Below are 18,227 nucleotides of genomic sequence, written 5' to 3'. Positions count from 1 at the left end.
TCCCCAAGCTCCCGAGTCAGATCTTCACTAATCCACCATCATTATGAACTTAAAACACTCCGATCCGGATGAAATCATGCAAAACTTCATAAACGAACCCAAGTATTTACACTTAAATATGAAACCCAATTCCAATGCGTAGCTTCAATAGTATCCATTTAATCATCTTATCTTATTAATAAGACTAGAACTACCAAGTACCAAACCACATTAAAGCTCTGTCATTGTCAACACTCTACACAACCTACTCTTTAAATGCTTCAAATTCTATATAAGCTCTTAACAGCGCACTAATTGAAGCAAGCAACATAGTTTCCCTAAACTTTCCAAAAACAGGCACAAAGATATTAAATGAATGAATGAGATCATAGACAAAAAACTTGAACTTGTTTCATTCAAGTATACCCACTAGGGAGGTAAATTATTGTAAGAGGCAAACCCACACTGTACTAGTGTATAACATCCTCTGCTCATGGTATGAATCCATTATAATGGCCCCGGCGAAATGGTATGTGACTAAATTCAAGATCATCAAGCCAATCTCTTGTCATTAAAAGCAACCAGACATCAACTATTACTTAATGACTCAAAATATAGGATACTGATGAGAAATCGGAGCTATTCTAATCAACAATGAACAATCCATATAACTGCAGTAAGCATGCCTACAATGCACACTGCCTCTAATAAAAATGGAGTCAGAAACTCAGAAGTTATAGTAGCAGTGTTTGTCTCACTGAAACTTAGTACCAGGCAATTACCAACCCCTGCATTCAAATGACTTAAGAACTCAGTCACCCTCTAGGCAGAAAATCATTTTAATCCAGACTCTTTAATAACAATTTAACTCACCTATTTCCCGAGCAAGATATTCGAAAATCCAATGTGGATATGGACTTTGAACACACCACTCCAAGCCATTAACATACAAAGTTTTCCTAACCAAAACTGGCACCAGAATATATACCCGAACCTGAATCTGATAGATGAGTCTGTGTAACACAGTGAAATTCACATCTACTACTTCATTAAGAAATATTGATAATAGATTTGCCAGTAATCTTAAGCTACTACATCTTCCCCTACTAATACATATCATTATAGCAAAGCCCTGTAAACATAGTTCACTCTTTACAAACCTCAAATCCAACCCACCCTTTGCACAACACAATTATTGTTGCACACACCACAGCCACGACATAGTCACCTACTCGCCTCACATTTTACCAAAGACACGGGGAACAACGAAATTTAATCGCCTCACACAAATGCTTGAACTGATTTACACTCCCACCACAGCCACTACTCTCAATACTTCACACCTTCATCATAAAATTTTCACACAAACATCTGCATTACACCTTAGATACAAAAAACAAAACCCTACTTGAGCAAGGTACAATCCTAGGTACAAAACCCTAATCCCTTCAAAAAAAAAAATCTATAGTCCTATCATACTATTAGCCATATAAGAACAACAAAACCTAATCAACCACCACAATCAAATCCAATTGAACAAAAATAAATACACCATGAAACAAACATCAAATCACAATTGATATGTAACACATCTAAATACTAGCAAGCAATACATGCAAAATCTTTGAGCAAAATCCCAGAACTAAAAACATTCAATTCAATCTCACATAACTACAACTTTTCCAACCTGATTGAGTTAGAACAGATACAAGAAATTACAACCCAAATCAAAACAAAAAGTTTGCAATTATGAAATCCGATCAACATTGAACTTTGATTAGCATATACTTCCATAATATAGCATAAGATTAAATCGTTACTATCATCATTATTATCATCAATAATTAGGCTGACCATAAGAAAGTAGAGAGTCGCCAGTAAGTCGACAAATCCGCCATTCCTGCATAACATCAGCACCAATCTTCTTGTAAAAGTTAATCGCATTAACATTCCAATCAAGAACACACCACTCAACTCTTCCATACCCTAACTTGACCGCCTGATTCGCAACCGCCCTCATCAAAAACCCACCCAAACCCCTTCTTCTGTAACACTCTCTGACGAACACATCCTCGATATAAAACCCGGGTTTCGCAAGAAACGAGGAGTAGTTGGGGAAGAAGAGGACGAACCCAGCAATGGTAGCGCCTTCACTGGTGCGAAACAGAAGCTCTTCGGGGTCGGAGATGGAGTTAGAAGGTGGGATTTGGAGGGTTTTGTGAATGGGTTGGAAGAGAGAGAGAGTAGGAGGGTGGTGGAGAGAGAGAGGAGTGGAGGAAACTTCGAGAAGGAAGACGGTGAAGGATTGGAAAGGAGGGGAGTTGAAGAGGGTGGAGGAGAGAGAAGATTCAGTGGCTTGAAAAAGATGGGTGAGTTTCTCGAAGACGGCCATTTGATGGATGAGTTTGTGGATGAAAGGGACGTCGGAAGGGGTGGCGAGACGGATGCGGGTGTAGAGAGGGGTGGGGTTGAGGTGGTCTTCGCGAAGGTTCATGTTGGGTTCGGGTGTTGGGGTTGGGGGAGGTGGGGGTTCAACGGCCGCCATTGATGCAGGAAGATGAAGGTTTGAGGAGAGAGAAAATGGAGGAAGAAGAAGAAGGTGAAAACTGTAAAGTGAGTGGGGGGGGGGGGGGGGGGGGGGGGAATGGGGAATGTGGGAAGTTATAAATGGGGGAGGAAACTTGTTGTTGAAAAGGACCCTTCGCGAAGCGGCTAATATTTCAACTCCCTTTTCTACTTTTCTGTTTTGTTACTCCCGCCGTTTCGCAATAATCGACATACTTTAGCGGTACGTTTGGTTGGAGGGATAAAAATAAGAGGATAAAGGGGGAGGATAGAGATAGGAAATTGATAGGTGGGAAAGGATAAATAATTCTTAATAAATTGCTAAATAGCGTCCACGTTTTTTATCAAATCGCCAATTAAAGTGATAAAAAGACAAAACTACCCTTACTCATCCCCACTTTGCTTTCTCTCTCCTAAGTCCATTAAGCCTCAAACTCAATCGCCAACCACCACCCACGCCACCACGACCACCACCACCCACTGCACCATTACCGCCCACAACCACCACCACTCACTATTGCACCATTGCACCATTACCGCCCACAACCACCACCACTCACTATTGCACCATCACCGCCCACAACCACCACCACTCACTATTGCACCATCACCGCCCACAACCACCACCACTCACTATTGCACCATCACCGCCCACAACCACCATCACCCACTGCAACATCACTGCCCACAACAACCAAGAGGACTAGAGGTACCAGAATTTTTTAAGTTACAACTTATATTTCCGACAACCACCAACATCGAGTCAGTTAACCACCATCGGAATAACGACGACCCACCACCTTCCCTGTCGTGGGGGAAGATGGTTATTTTATCTCCGACAACCAGCACAATCGGCTCCCAAAACCGGTAACCTAGGACATCAATCAGTTTCAAGTGCCGGTTGATCACGGTAATCAGCGTACAAAACCGGTTACCGTCCCGGGTGACCGGTTTTGCACGCCGATTGACCAGGTTGACCGACATCCAAAATCAATTACCGTGGTGTTTAATCGGTTTTTGCATGCCGATTGATTAAAAAAAATCAGAGGTACTACCCTTTTACCTCCGATCGCTGCCGCCACTGCCAATAGCTCCACCTCCAACGTACTGCCGTCAGGATCACCGCTTCCCTTCATTTGTTGTTGTTGTGGTTGATGGTGGTTGGGGAGTGATGGTTGTGGTCTTTACAGATGACGAGAGAGAAAAAAATAAAAGAGAAAGAGAAAGATGGGTGGGGGTATAGTAAGGGTATTGGTGTCCATTCACATTAAATGTCGGCGGTTTTGATAAAATTTATTGGCGGTATTTAACACCCCCTAATTCTTATTCCATATTTGGTAAGTATGGGAAATAAATTAGGGATAAGTAGTAAAATTATAAAAATACTCTTACTAACTTCTACCCTTTCCCTTATGCTATCTATTTCATTAAGGGTAATTTGGTATTTTTAGCCTATTTCTTATCCCTTCCCCTTATATCACCCCCCCTTAATTATAAAAATGGAGGGATAAGGGGGTGTTTTAATCCCTATCCTCAACCCCTTTTAATCCCCATCCCTCTAAACAAACATTACTTTTCTTCTATCCTCATCCTTTATCCTTATCCCTCCCTTTTTATCCCTCTAAACAAACACCCCTAGTTTTTTACTACTCCGATGTATAGTAGTAATAAAAATACAACACTATGTAGTACAGTAATAAATAGATATTGGTTAAATTTTTAGAAGGAAAAAAGCTAACTAACGCCCCGGGCGTTAGATAAGAAAATTAAATGTAGAAATGTTAAAGTAAACATTAACATTAGTTGTACTGATTGATGCGTGATTTTATCCTGCATTTTGAACTTAAGTTATCCTGTATTATTTTAAGTAATATGTTAATTAGTTATCCCGCATTTCAAACTTTAGTAATAACTAATATTACTTAAAGCCATTCTGTATTATTTTAAGTAATATGTTAATTAGTTATTTAACGTCCAGCGACGCTTGTTACAGGATAAAGAAATGACATAATCGAATTCCCTACTACTACAATTTTTCCATGACAATAAACTTTTTTTTTACGGTATAATTTTGTAATTATTCCTTTATATGGCAAATACTAACGAACGCCCTGGGGGCGTCGGATAAGCTAGTTAAAAGTAGAATGATTAAATTAAAATTAACATTAATTACACCAATCGACGCGTGATTTTATCATGCCTTCCCAAATTAATACCACTTAAGGTAAGATTTTAAACGCTTATCCAATGCCCCGGGGGCGTTCGTTAGCAAGATCCTATTTATATTTACTGTTAAAGTAGTGCATCAACAAGTGTACCAAATTTGATTATACTAATTACGGAGTATTAAGTTTACCAGGTTTGATTGTGTTAATTACGGAATACTAAATGCATTTATTGTCTTTCAAGTTTTTCCCCCAATTGAGATTAATTAGCTGGTAAACTTTTTCACTTGATCTGAGAAATGTTAAAAAATTAAGAAGGTTTTGTGTTGAGTAAAATTTCATAATGAGTGAGAAATGTTGAAATAACAATATCAAAATCCATCCCCGAAAAAAAAAACAAAAAAAAAAAAATTGTTTCCAAAAAAACAACACTCGTATCAGAACCCCTTAGACATTGGCACTATATTTTAACACAAAAATTAAGTTGATAGGGGTTATTCGGGCAGTTTTACAGGGATTACTTTGTCTGTGTTATAGAGGTTACTCGGCTAATATTATACGGGATACTCAGTTAGTGTTATATGGTTACTCAATCAGTGTTATTGGTGTTGCTTTTTATTTTACCATGTGGTCTGCTGTGCACAAGATTCACTAATATTTTAAAACATATTTGATTTTTTTTTTTTTGTTAGTACATAGGAATGATTAGTTTATTGTCATAGAAAAATTGTATTTGTGTAAATTTTCACAATGTACAAGAATTACAAAATCGAATTCCCCTACTACTACTTATAATCAAACACTTTCATGTGTTTGTTAATGAATTAGAAAGAAATGTAAGTTGTAAATGATTTGTATTCTACCATGAACATGTTGAACAAATTTGGGAATAATCCCAACTTTGAAGGTGTGTTATCTGAATTAATCTTTTTTTGCAACAAAAAACAAAAGTAGTAAAATTTTAAAGGATGTCGTAACCCAATTGAATTGAACAAGAAGAGGAGGTATTGATACAATTATCGCAATGGATATTTAAGAAAAAAAAACATCATATCTTTGTGAGATGTTGAACAAAATGTAAACAATTGTTTATTTCTTATCTTTAATGAAGGAGCATACCAAAAAATTCAAATTTATGTGCTCCACTCAAACAAGTAGGTGAAGAGCTACACTTCAACCCCACCTATTGTCTCAGTTACACCTGAGTTTTATGGCTGCTAAAAAATGGTCTTCTTACAAACCAAAAAAGCCATGATATCATTCCCCAACTCAGTTATGCAAAGTGCAAGGGACACACATGTTGAACAACTTGGGAATCTTCCTAAAAAAGCGAAAAACGCAAAGGAAACCTTTGAATATAGGAGTGAAGAACTATAGTATGATTGACATTCATCGGGTTCTATCTCTTTCAAGCTTCTCAACCTGTTCCTGGTGCTTCCTCTCTGCCTCCTGTAGTTCTCTTTCTTCATCTTCTTCTGCCTCAATGTCATCTCTCTCTTCCAACTCTTTGGATGCAGCCATTGCTCTAACTACAGGATCTCTTAGCTCTCCGATCAGTCCTCCGCCAATTCTGTACTCTTCTTCATCCCCAATCAAGAATAAACGCTGATCGGGTCCTGAGGCCATTGGAATGTCCACAGCTAGTAATTTCACATCATACTGCCAAATGAATAAAGTCCCACTTTTTAGTCATCAGCTAAGATTCCACCAAAAAATTCTAGTCTTAACAAGTAAATATCTTTTGGCTCATAACAACCGAAATTGTATATTTGAATTACAGCTGACTAGGTCAATCATGGACGAAAGTAATAGAAGAACGAACTTAGACGCATTGATCAAAAGGTGTTGATAAAGAGAATACATGAAGATTTTCCACTAAAAGCATCGTAAAACTGATACTTTATACAAATGAATCTTCCCTTTAAGCTCCATCAGAATTAAAGGACGGCCTTCCACCACTGTTTCTATTATTTTTATTACAATTGAACCCTGCAAATCCACAACGGATGATTCTCTCGCTGTGATTTGCTTATATGAATCAAGCAGCAAGAATACTTCCGAAATAAAAATATTTTCATAAAGGGGTTATGACTTCCACATCTCCATAAGACTGCATATTGATTTACATCGCTCAACACTCCTCAACCTCATTTTGCTAAAACCCATATCTCATACAAATATATAGAATAAAAAACCAAGTTGTTTGAAGAAAATATACGTAATCTAAGGAAAAAGTTTGCAAATTGAGTATCTTCCTCCAGCAAAATGCAGCATTATAGCTATAATTAAAAGAACTATAAGCATGAACAAAGAGGGTCTTACTCTTGAAAGTAGTGTCAAGAAAGCACAATGGTAATTGATAAGCTTAATAAAATTTTATGGGTCAGAAGCTAATAAGAAGTTGCAATGTAGACTTCACATACCTAAAAGAGGAAACTAAATTGTTCCAAACTCCAACCATACAAAAACAATGATTAACACTCAAAACTTCAACACACAAAGGCAGGCCACTGGCTTCAGGAACTTGAAGCGGGCAGTCATCAAGTAAAATACACACGCTAACGAAAATCCCAGAGCAGCCAGTTTGTAACACACATACTATGCATGCAATACATGAAAAACGACCTAGTTTCATAATCATTCAGCAGGGAACACTGACAAACCGGAGTTTATTATGTACTAACGTCTTTAGATCCCTATTCTGTGTTTGTGTATGACAATGACTAAGCGTAACTGAATGAACAAGCAACTATGAGAAGCATATTTCTAACCTCTAGAATTAAGTGATGAGTACATAGCTAGCATAGATAATAGAAACAAACCTTGCCTTCTTTCTTCTTGACCTGAACACTCACTAACCCTTTCCTTTCCGAACCCCGTATAGGGAAGATAAGAAAACAACGCTTGCTCCTCAGCCTGGGTTTGAGTTTGGACATTGTAAGCCCACCTCCTGACATCACATATGCTCTCAAGTCAGTTCCAGCAAGAGGGGCACCCAAAACTTCAAGAATGCTTGCAGATGTATTGAGCTCCTTCATGGCCATCCTATAAACTTTATCTGGGTTGATATTATACCTTGAACGGAGATAAAGGCCCTAAAGGAAATAAAATGAGGATAAATTAGGGGTAAAAAATTAATCAGTTTAGGCAGGAGTGTGCCAAGGGTGACAAGGCAATTTAGCTTTAGCTACACAACACATGTTAACAACACCTTTGATTTCTTGGGAGGTTACTAAATTAACACAAATGACAATCTACTGATCTACTATTCCAGAATATTATTCTCCTCCAACCCTCCCACACACAAAATTGAAAAGATAATGCCAGCAAACAAAGCCAAGTAGGAGAGAAGACTGCTTATGTTCAATAATCAACAAATACTTTTAAAGAAGACAAAAGCGAGGAAAATACAGATGCAAGATCTAACTGTGGTATACAGAAGGAAAAAAAGAAGGTTGTCAGAACTCAGTTATCAGTGAGTGAATTCCAGATTGAATCATCAATCCGATTATTAAAACACTATCCTAATCAGGAGCAAGAGCACATACAGCAAATTTTATAGCTTACAAACCATCTCAATAGTTTCATGAGAAGACACGGGATAAACGTTCAATTATTTTATAACAAGTTTCGATAACCTTGTTTATACTTTACTGTCAGGTAAGATGAACTAGTTTCCTAAACAACAATACGAGCTTAACTGCTTATACTCCATCCCAAAATGATCTTTACATTTGGGATCAACAAGGAGAATAAAAAAAGTGAACATAGAATAAAGATATTTAAAGTGGGTAAAGAGAGAAAACAAAACGTTAGAAGGTGTTGGAAAAGATAGAAAAAAAGATTGTTAAGATAGAGAAGATTAAAAATATATATATATATGAAGTTATATTGGAAAAATATAGGAAAGAGTGAAGTTTATTTTTGGATAAATAATTATTTACAAAATTATTAGACTTATGGCTCTGCATTCCATAAAATAAGTGACCCTGCCAAACCACATTTCCCTATTCCCATATTATCCTTTTTGGTGTGTTCCATGTTCTAAACAGAGCTGCTTTACAAGGATTAAATAGCAGCAACATATTCTAAACAGCTGACAAATGGTACCAAAGAAACTATCTAGTCCAAAGTATTCAACTGGAAAAATCTAGTCGTTGGATGGCTTTTAAAACTGTTAGCACAGTCCAACAACATAGCCACTAATAAATACTAAAGTATGAGTCAACATAGATAGGAAGTTGTTATATAGTTTTTAAAAGTTAGCTCTTAGGATAAGGTGATCACTGGTCAATATAAGCTCACTGAACAACTCATTGACTATGAAGATAAGTAGCGATAGAAAGTACTATTCTTCTCCTTTAGTTTCCCTATCAAGATGTTACACAAACAGCCACCAATATAGATAAATAAAAGTCAATCAAACTAGGATAAGGTAGCCAAATCTAATCGCATACGAAGTATAAATTAGTGTTCACTGACAAAATAACTAAAAATGTAACAATACAGAAGCATTCAGCAGAACCTAAAGTCTCTAAATGTTAAGGATCATAATTCCACTCTTATATTAAAAAAGGAGCTAGGTTGGAATTCCTAAACCGGGCTCAACCTATTTTTAGCCACAATATATCCCATAAAGCAAACCAATAAAATGCTCAAGAACTGAGTAGAAATTTACGTCATAAACAAAGGGATCTATACATAACATAATGTCCTTACAAAGACCACTACAACCAACTCTTCTATACAAGTAGCCAGAAGGCAAAATTAAGCTGAACAGGAACCCTATAAACTATTTTTACACCAGAGCTAAGAAACGAAGGCATGATATTGATTCTATAGAGCATACCTCATGATAAATGAGATATTGAACTGAAAAACTGGCCAACCACAGCACAAACCTATGATGCAATCAACCTGAAGACAACTATTAAAATCTAGCCTTATTAACCATTTTGAGAGTTTGATAACATGTCTCTACTTCAAATTAAGCTTACATTAACCTTGGACTCGTTTATATCTCCAGAATAACAATCTGAATTCTGAAGTTGAACGCTCAATCCATCAATTGACTTCTTTTGCTTTCAATGGTTTCCAAAATCAAGACAAACCACACCTTTAGCAAGCCACTAGGTAGAATCTGTCCCATAGATTCCTTCCATCATATAGCATATAAAATCTACTTGAAAAGGCTCAAACTAGGTTTTTCCATGGTTTACGGCCTATATACTATAAGTTTCAGCTCATCACGTATGGTTATAAGAAGGAAACAACAAAAAATGGGACACGAACAGCAGAATTCTGAACCTGAAGAAACTAAGTACTTTCTCATGTCTAACGCATTCCAGAGACAATTAGAGCTTATTTTAGAGAAAAGCTTTTTAACAAAAAAATCATCATTTAGAACGCCCTGCCCCCTCTCCCATAAAAATGAGAGACTGGGTTGAAATTCACAAGGTCAGGAGCTTCAACTTGTCTTATTCACATTCAAAAACTTCTCATTTATATCAATTTATAGCTTCATCCAAATCACAACTGTTATCCCCATAATAGAATACTAGGGAGGAAGAGAACACATTTGAAAAATTAAGGATTTTTATAGTGACAAAATCTTAAAATACAGTTGAAGAATTAGGACATGGAGTAGGCTTTTCAGCAGTTTTTGGTTAGCAATTGACAGCTAGTTTGTCAGAAATCGTGTGGTCTGAATATCTTCGTACCACTTCTTCAGATAAGAATTAAACAAGGGAGATGGAGCCCTAAAGTATCCGAAGTAAATGCATGTACGCGTATAAGCTATATGATATATATAGTCTAGGTCAATTTTATTATCTATTTTCTGACAAAAAGATAGGCGGAAAGAATTTTACAGTAACGTGAATGGCATCATAACAACAAACCAGTAATGTGAAGATCTAAGACCCAATATGAACATACTGTATGAAAAGGGAAGCTAGTTGAACAGAAAAACCATTTTCACAAGTGACCAATTATTTATGGTGAACCCATAAACTAACATCTAACCTTTTGTGATGGATCACCATACGAAGGTCAACAGTCAAGAAGCGGCAATTGATGAGAAGGGGACAGCAGAAGCAAAGAAAAGGGAAACTTGAGTCAACAAGCAACAAAGAGCAAAGTGACAAAACCCATTAAGGAGAAGTTAGGGAAAGCAAGCAACAAGCAGTAGCAATGTCTTAGGTTGGTTTAGCTATTTTGGTTAAGTAGTCACATGAAGGCTAATTGTTCCTTAGAAGCTTGAGTATAAATGTAGTAGTAAGCTTAGTAGTTGAATTATCCAGAAATTAAGTGAGTTCAGTGAGTTCTTCATGAGTAGTAGCCTCAAGCTACCTTGAGATTTATAGCCTGAAGCTATAGTTATCTTTCTTAGTTTGTATTCCAAAATCATCAGCAATTAATTACTCAAGCTTTAAGCCTTAAAATTACTGTTCTTTGTGTTAATCTTGGAGTCAGAAATCTGGTCTATTACACCTTTATGCCATATTCTTTTCCAGCAAAAAGAAAGTTTGATCAACAAAATATGATAAACGCACAATTAGAATCAAATCTTCAAACCACTATCTTTTTTCTATTCATCATACAGACAACCTGACAGCACAACATATTTTTAGTTTTCACATCACTTAAACATTAGATATCCTATCAGCTTGCTGCTCCCAATCATGTTCTAAGTTTAATACAAAAACCCCGATGCAATCCTACAGCTGCAAGGTTTAGGGAGGTCTAGATGTACATAGCCTAGCAGCACCCCTTTAGTAGATTGTCACGAGTCTCGTGAATCTCACGACCCATGAGTAGGGATATTGATCAAAGAAGCTACAAACTTCAAGTGCAATTGTTGATTGTATTGAGGTATCTGAGAGCTCATAAAGTACATTGTTCAGAATCCAAACCACCATATCCTTAAAGAATACTGGACCCAGGACAATAAATACTCAAGCAAGAGTCAATAAATTCACTGTTAGTATACAAACTTCTGGTGAAGATACTAAACAAACAATCACCAGCAACTGCATCTTATTGAGATGAAGGCTTAGTCACCCTCAAGAAACTCAACGGAAAATCACAGGTATACTCCTAAAATTCATTACAAGTGTAACAAAGTTACATGACGGAGGCAACAGTAATTAACTACTGTAAAATACAGAACACCTTCCAGAAATGCAAATCAATCAAATAAAATAATTGTTATTTCTTACTGCAAATAATTTGGCAAATGTTCTCAAGAAAAGATTATAGTTGAACAAGGCGAATCATTGTATAAAATTTTCTAGCAGCTCCCTAATCTGAGTAATCGCCTTTGCGAAGCCCACAAAATAGGCTAATTATTCTGCTAGATCCTTATCTTTATAATCAATCAGATGAAATAGAAACCGGAAACAAGCATTAACTAAAAGCAAGTCAAGCCCCTCAGTAAGAACTGTTTGTGAATCACAGAGACATACTAGTATATATGGACTAATTCGACACGATTAAGAAGAGATCAAGAGAACAATAAATCCAGAAAAACAAAAGCATTGAGCAAAGTGAACATAATGAACAAAAGGGTACCACACAAAACGAAGCAAAATTCTGCATAACCAAGTTCACAACACATTACTATCATAGGTGCTACAAGCAATCCAGCACAATAACAACACAGAAGAAGCCAATATAATCATACGAAACCGAGACAAGAAACATAATGTTCAAATTTAACTGCAGAATATGCAAAGGGCTTACAGCAAAAGCAACCATGGCACTGGAAAGAGCAAGGAATCCATACTTAGCCATCCCCTCAGACAATCCAACAAAAGTATTGGCAATTCCAAACATAATCCTCCACAGTACAATGCAAACAAATACACCTCCTGCCCCCATCATGAACAAGAAATTCCTCTTCCAAAACCCCTCAATTTGCAGCCCAATCACACTCTTATACCGCGAAAACGTCGAGCTAATAGCCGATAAAGGCTTCTCAACCACTTTTTTAGCAGCATTTTTGTTCAATTTACCAGCATTAAGCTTACTCCCAAGACCTGAAATCTTAGTAGAAAACTGCCTAATATTAAGTGGGTTAAACACCAATTTCTTAAAACCCAATGTATTTGCAGAAATTCCATTCAATTTAGCATTTGCAGCTGAGTAATTCCTACAATAAACTCCCAAAAATGACTTGAAATAACCAATTTTTGGGCATAAAACACCATTTGAAGAAATGGGTCTTGAAATTGAAGATGGAAAACCAGGATTTAGGAGGGTTTTGGAGGATTTAGCTGCTGAATTTGCAAACCCATTTGATAAATTAGTTGAAAACCTACGTACATTATGATGAATTGAGGGTTTAGCGATTGAAGAAGAAATCTGGGTTTGATTGTGAATTACATTGAAGTTTAATTTGAGAAGAGTTTTGATGATTCTTTGAGGGGGTTTCGACATTTTTTTTTCCCTTCAAAATTACAAGTAAAATTGAGCTAAAGTTGCTACTTCATTGTTATTGATGGAATTGAGAATCCTTCGATTTTGGGGAGAATTTTGGTGAAAAACACTGCTGATAGCAACGACCTTGTAGCAGATCAAGTCAAGGAAGTTGTAACCCAAGCAAAAATTAAAAATTGGGGAAATCGAGGGAGATTTCGTCGACGGTAGGTTAATTGGGCTTCACTGTTTAGAGATGGTGGATGGCCGAGTAGAGTAGATGATACAAAGTTGAGTTGAGCCCAATGTAACGGCTCATCTCCCACACCAAGGATAGACGTCAAATGAATTACTCCATAGTTATATTAGGTAATAAGGGTATATTCTGATTTATTGAACTGAACTGATTGGAGCTAAATTGAAATAAATTGTTTATGAGAGAAGCAAATTAGGAACTGAATTGATTAGAGCTGAACTGAACAGATTGGAGCTGTACTGAACTGAACTCAAATTAAGCTGAAGAGAACGGACCCTGAGGCATAATTGTGGCTAGGGTATTTGTCCTTGGTGCTTGACAACATACTTTTCCCTTTAGAGTTTTATTTTGTACTCGTATTTGTCTTGTAATTGTAGTGAACATCCACTTAACAACAAGTCAAACTTTTAGAAAAATCCGATGTACATTAATATATTGTTTGGTGGTAACAAATAGGAAAGAAATTTGTTACCAAATTCTTTCACACATGCTTCCAGTTGGCAAAAGTTGTGACAAATATTTTTCTCTCTCTTCCTCATAATTTACTTTCTCTCTCTTCTTCATACGGTGCTTTCTCCCTCTTCTTCATACTTTATTTTCTCTCTCTTCCATTTTCATCTTATTTTTCCTCAATTTTTGCGATTTAATTTGGTTTTCTGCTTTCTCTTTCACTTGCGAACTTGTATCTCGCTAATTTCAGGTTTGTTACTTTTTTTTCTTTTTTTTGCGTTTTTGTTAGTTTTTTGTGGATTTGATTTTAGATTTTTAGGTATTTTAATTTTCTTGTTGCGCTCTTTTGTAGTGCTTATTTACTAGCTAGTAAATTCGCAATAATGGTGAAGAAGAAGAGTAGAAATTTAGAGTTAGATGATGTTCATCTCATTGCAAGTTCAATTTCTAATTTCTAGGGGTAACTTATGCGCTTTTGAGGGTAACTTATGCGTATAAAGAGTAACTTAAAATTTACTAGGGCTGCCAACGCGCGCGTTGCGCGCGGGGTGGCTAGCCGTTTCGAATTTGTTTATTTCAACTTGTGTTTAGGAATGACAATATCCATTTATCACATGTGTACATAATTATCACAAGTGTAGCTAAAACCTGGCACTATTTGTGTGGATTTAGAAACAGCGACAACTTTAGTTGTGGAAGATTATTGTTTTTCATTACTGTTTTTCATTAATGGGAATAATTATTGTAAATTATTTTTAAGTAGTGTTTTAAGCTTCCTATGACAGATTGATAACATAAGATGTTGTGTAATAAATTAAATATAGCCTCCATTGAGCATATGAAAAGCTTTTTCACATTCATCATCTTTTATTGCCGGTCAATTATTACTTTTGATTAGGTGACCACATAGATAAAATGTTGTGAGTGATATAGATCATAATTGTAGCCTTGTGAACATTAGGCTAACATTTTCAGCAAGTGGTATGTAGAGGACGTAAATAATAGTTTTAAATCTTTTATAAGACCGTCATTGGAAAAATGGAAAATTGAGAAATACCAATGAATTTTTAGAACTTAAAATCATGAAACCCTTACGACCTCTACAGAAACTATAATGTTTAACCTCTTTTGAAACTCTTCATTCCATACATTCCAGGCAATTCTGACTTCATCCAACTCTTATTCATGTATGGTTGCATTCGCATACAAAATCTCAAGCCATTCTTTCCAGGGATAATACTTATGAGGATCCAAAAACTTAGCAACTTGAGGCAGCATTACAGTTACATAGAACATAATTATCTACTACATTTTTTTTTTATCTTTTCAGAATTAACTAATATTATATCTCTGGCCTATCTTAGGCTGTCTCCTCAATCTAAAGTCATTTTCTCTCAAAACTAAAATTGCTATAGCAAGAGGTAGCACAATTCTTGAGAACTGTTTGAGTGATAGCTTGAGAATATCTCTGGGGAACAATCCTTGCTTAACTGCTATAGTAGTGCTAACCATTTTGCCGATTTGACCAATTTACAAGCTTATATAGTGACTGAACAAAGTAACAAACAACTAACAAACTATCAAAATTGAAAATATAACAAAGGAATCAAGCCAATAATTTATACCATAAAGCCACACTCACACACACATAAAGTATTTTAAAGAGAATTTCCCCGAACAAAGAGCCAAGAATCAAGTCCTCATAATTTTTTATTTATATGCATTAGGTTGGTCTACGTTTCAAACACAAATGAAATCTCTCTTCGCATTGTGTTGTGATATGTAGTATATTATAGCATTAAAATCACACTGAATTAAAATTACTACCTAGAAGGATTCTACTTAAAATTTTTAAAGTTTATGTACTCCGTACTACTAAAGCAGCCCAAAGGACATCCACCCACCAAGTCCAGTCCAACCAAAAACTTGTTAAAGTCGAATGAACCCCAAAAATTAAGTCAATACATGAGGATTATACAATTGCAAATGAGCTCTAACAGTACCACTTATTTTTGGTAATACGTACTATAGTTTGAAATTAATAGCAATTGAAAACTTGTTGATAATCAACTCAATCTTTACACAAAAAATGTGAATGCTCACTATGATTCATATTACAATAGTAGGGGTAAAACTTAAAAAGCATAATAATTTTATAAAGATATGACCAATTGGAAACTTATTAAACAAATGAGCAATCTAACTTCTAACCTAGGTAGCATATGGAGGTTTGAGTAATTAAAGACCAATTTGTATCTGCCATGGATGGAAGACCCTCCATTGTAGGTGTTATAGCTAGGTCTTCTTAAATAAACCGGACCTCCAAATTTGTAAAGGGGTATATAAATTGTGACGCCGCTCCATTTTTAACTGTCGTGGTAAACTGAATAAGGTCAAGAGTATCCCGTACTTCAATGCCTCAATGGAGATAGTGAATTGAGATGGAGATGAGAGAAAAAGTTAAAAAATGCTCAACAGTAACCATACTTCAATGGAGAAGATGAATATAGATGGAGAAGAGAGAAAGCTCTAACTAATTAATGAGTAAGGAAATGTAACGTGTGGTAGGAAAAAGTGTAGGAAGGATTAGAAAGAATTAAAGATGTTGGTAAGAAGGCAAATAAATATTTTAAATGGCATAATAGTCTGTGCACTATTCATAAGAGCCATCTTCTACTTTTTATAAAGTAAAATGATAATGATACGCATGTAAGGTCAACTTTTGTTCTTAAAAGAGTATCTTATGTGCTAATAAGGGTAACTTTTATTCTTAAAAGAGTAACTTATGCGCTTATAAGGGTAACTTTTATTCATAAGAAAGAGTGTCTTATGCCTTATTAAGGATAACGTTTGCTCTTAAAAGCGTAACTTATGCACTTATAAGGGTGAATTATGTTCTTATAAGAGTAACTTATGCGATTTAGGTCGAAATCTGTAGGATTTTTCGAGCTTTCCAGATTTTCCATTAATGGTGCTTGAATTTTGCCTTTGTGATTGCATAAAAACTTGAATTAAGTTTTCACAATTTTCGAAATTAAATGATTTCTCCATTGATGATCGAAAATTGGAGGTAAGAGGTTCCCCTATTTCTCTCTCCTCATTCGCTCTTGCATTTTCTTTCTCCCCGTTAATGTTTTCTCTCTCCCCGTTCATGTTTTCTCTCTCCTCCATTGTTGTTCGATAGTTCGAGCTTCTAATAAACCAAAGTTCGTTATTTTGAAAAACACAAAAAAAAAAAAATGTTCACATGTGCGGGAAACTTGGATGTACAATAAAATGATTGTACATCCGGGGCATATAACATTATCCTAACAAACAATATAATAATGGGTCATTTGGGACCAATTTTGGGAATTTATCGTATCTTAGGCAAAGAAATATCATGGAAGTGTCGGCTTTTTGAAAAGAGATTTTGGAATACAAGTTCTAACAGTAAGGAGTTCGAAAAAACGCGAAAAGCTTCTAGAAAGTTCGGACAACTCTATGAGGTACTCTTTTAAGAGTATTCTAGAGAGAATGACTCTGGAATATTCAAGTAAAGTTATGTACAAGGTAGAATGTCTCTATGAAGTTTTATGTATGTACATATGTGTTGTTATATTCTATAGTGTTCTAGGGCACTTTTGTACATTTTAGGGAGGATGTGTATTATATATGTTCCTTTGAACGTGGGAACACTCTAGATAGTTATAGTCTAGAATCCTCCATTTGAAGAGGTTAGGAAGAATCTTGAGAAACCTTATAAGTAAGATGGAGTTCTATAAATAGACTACAAGGCTCATTTGTACATTCCAAGTTAGAAGTTCAATACTAGAAACAATCTTAAGAACTTATGTCCTCTTGCAACTCAATATCTTCTTTCATCCACAAAGAGTGTGTGAGGAAACTAAGGCACGAGGGTGCCAACTAAGTGCTTAGTTCTACCTAGGGGCTTTGCTTAGCATGCACTAAGTGCAGCAAGTGCATTTGTCAACACAAGGGGTTGTAAGGAGTACGTAAAGTGCATGCTGGGCTGAGTAACTTAGTAAGCACGTGACACCAAGCTGGTCTCCTAGCGTCCATCATAAGTGGACCTTACAAAGTTGGTCAACTTTAATTAGTGACTTAATAATGGCCATTTTGTTACTCCTAATTGAATAGTTTAAAATCATGACCTGAAATCAATCTAACCCGACTTAATTGACCCAACCTTAATTAAATATGTATTAAATGGTGTTTTATGGGACAATTGCTTTTTATTTGAACCAATTGACCCAATTTTCAATGAATCTAATCAAGTTATCAATACCCATGCAAGATTTGAACACGTGATCTCCAATTCAACACACTCAATGTCTTACCACCAAGTTATGTCATACTTTATGATCTTTTATGATCCCACAATATATTAATGT

General features: G+C 35.9%; 1 protein-coding gene and 1 pseudogene across 1 annotated transcript; both read right to left on the bottom strand.

Annotated features, from left to right (window-relative positions):
• Positions 1 to 1,614: 1,614 nt before the first annotated feature.
• LOC145584703 (GCN5-related N-acetyltransferase 8 pseudogene) lies at positions 1,615 to 2,583 on the bottom strand (annotated as a pseudogene).
• Positions 2,584 to 5,740: 3,157 nt separating this feature from the next.
• Positions 5,741 to 13,340, bottom strand: LOC145584702 (uncharacterized). Its single transcript, XM_081641511.1, has 3 exons — positions 12,453 to 13,340; positions 7,532 to 7,804; positions 5,741 to 6,368 (listed from the first exon to the last, which is right to left on the bottom strand). Exons 1-3 carry the CDS (start codon positions 13,146 to 13,148, stop codon positions 6,099 to 6,101), a joined length of 1,239 nt encoding a protein of 412 aa, XP_081497637.1. The 5' UTR covers positions 13,149 to 13,340; the 3' UTR covers positions 5,741 to 6,098.
• Between the last annotated feature and the right edge of the window lie 4,887 nt (positions 13,341 to 18,227).

Source organism: Chenopodium album, chromosome 16 (assembly GCF_948465745.1).
Source record: "Chenopodium album chromosome 16, dcCheAlbu1.1, whole genome shotgun sequence".
Taxonomy (NCBI): Eukaryota; Viridiplantae; Streptophyta; class Magnoliopsida; order Caryophyllales; family Amaranthaceae; genus Chenopodium; species Chenopodium album.
This window is presented reverse-complemented; position numbering and strand designations above follow the sequence as displayed.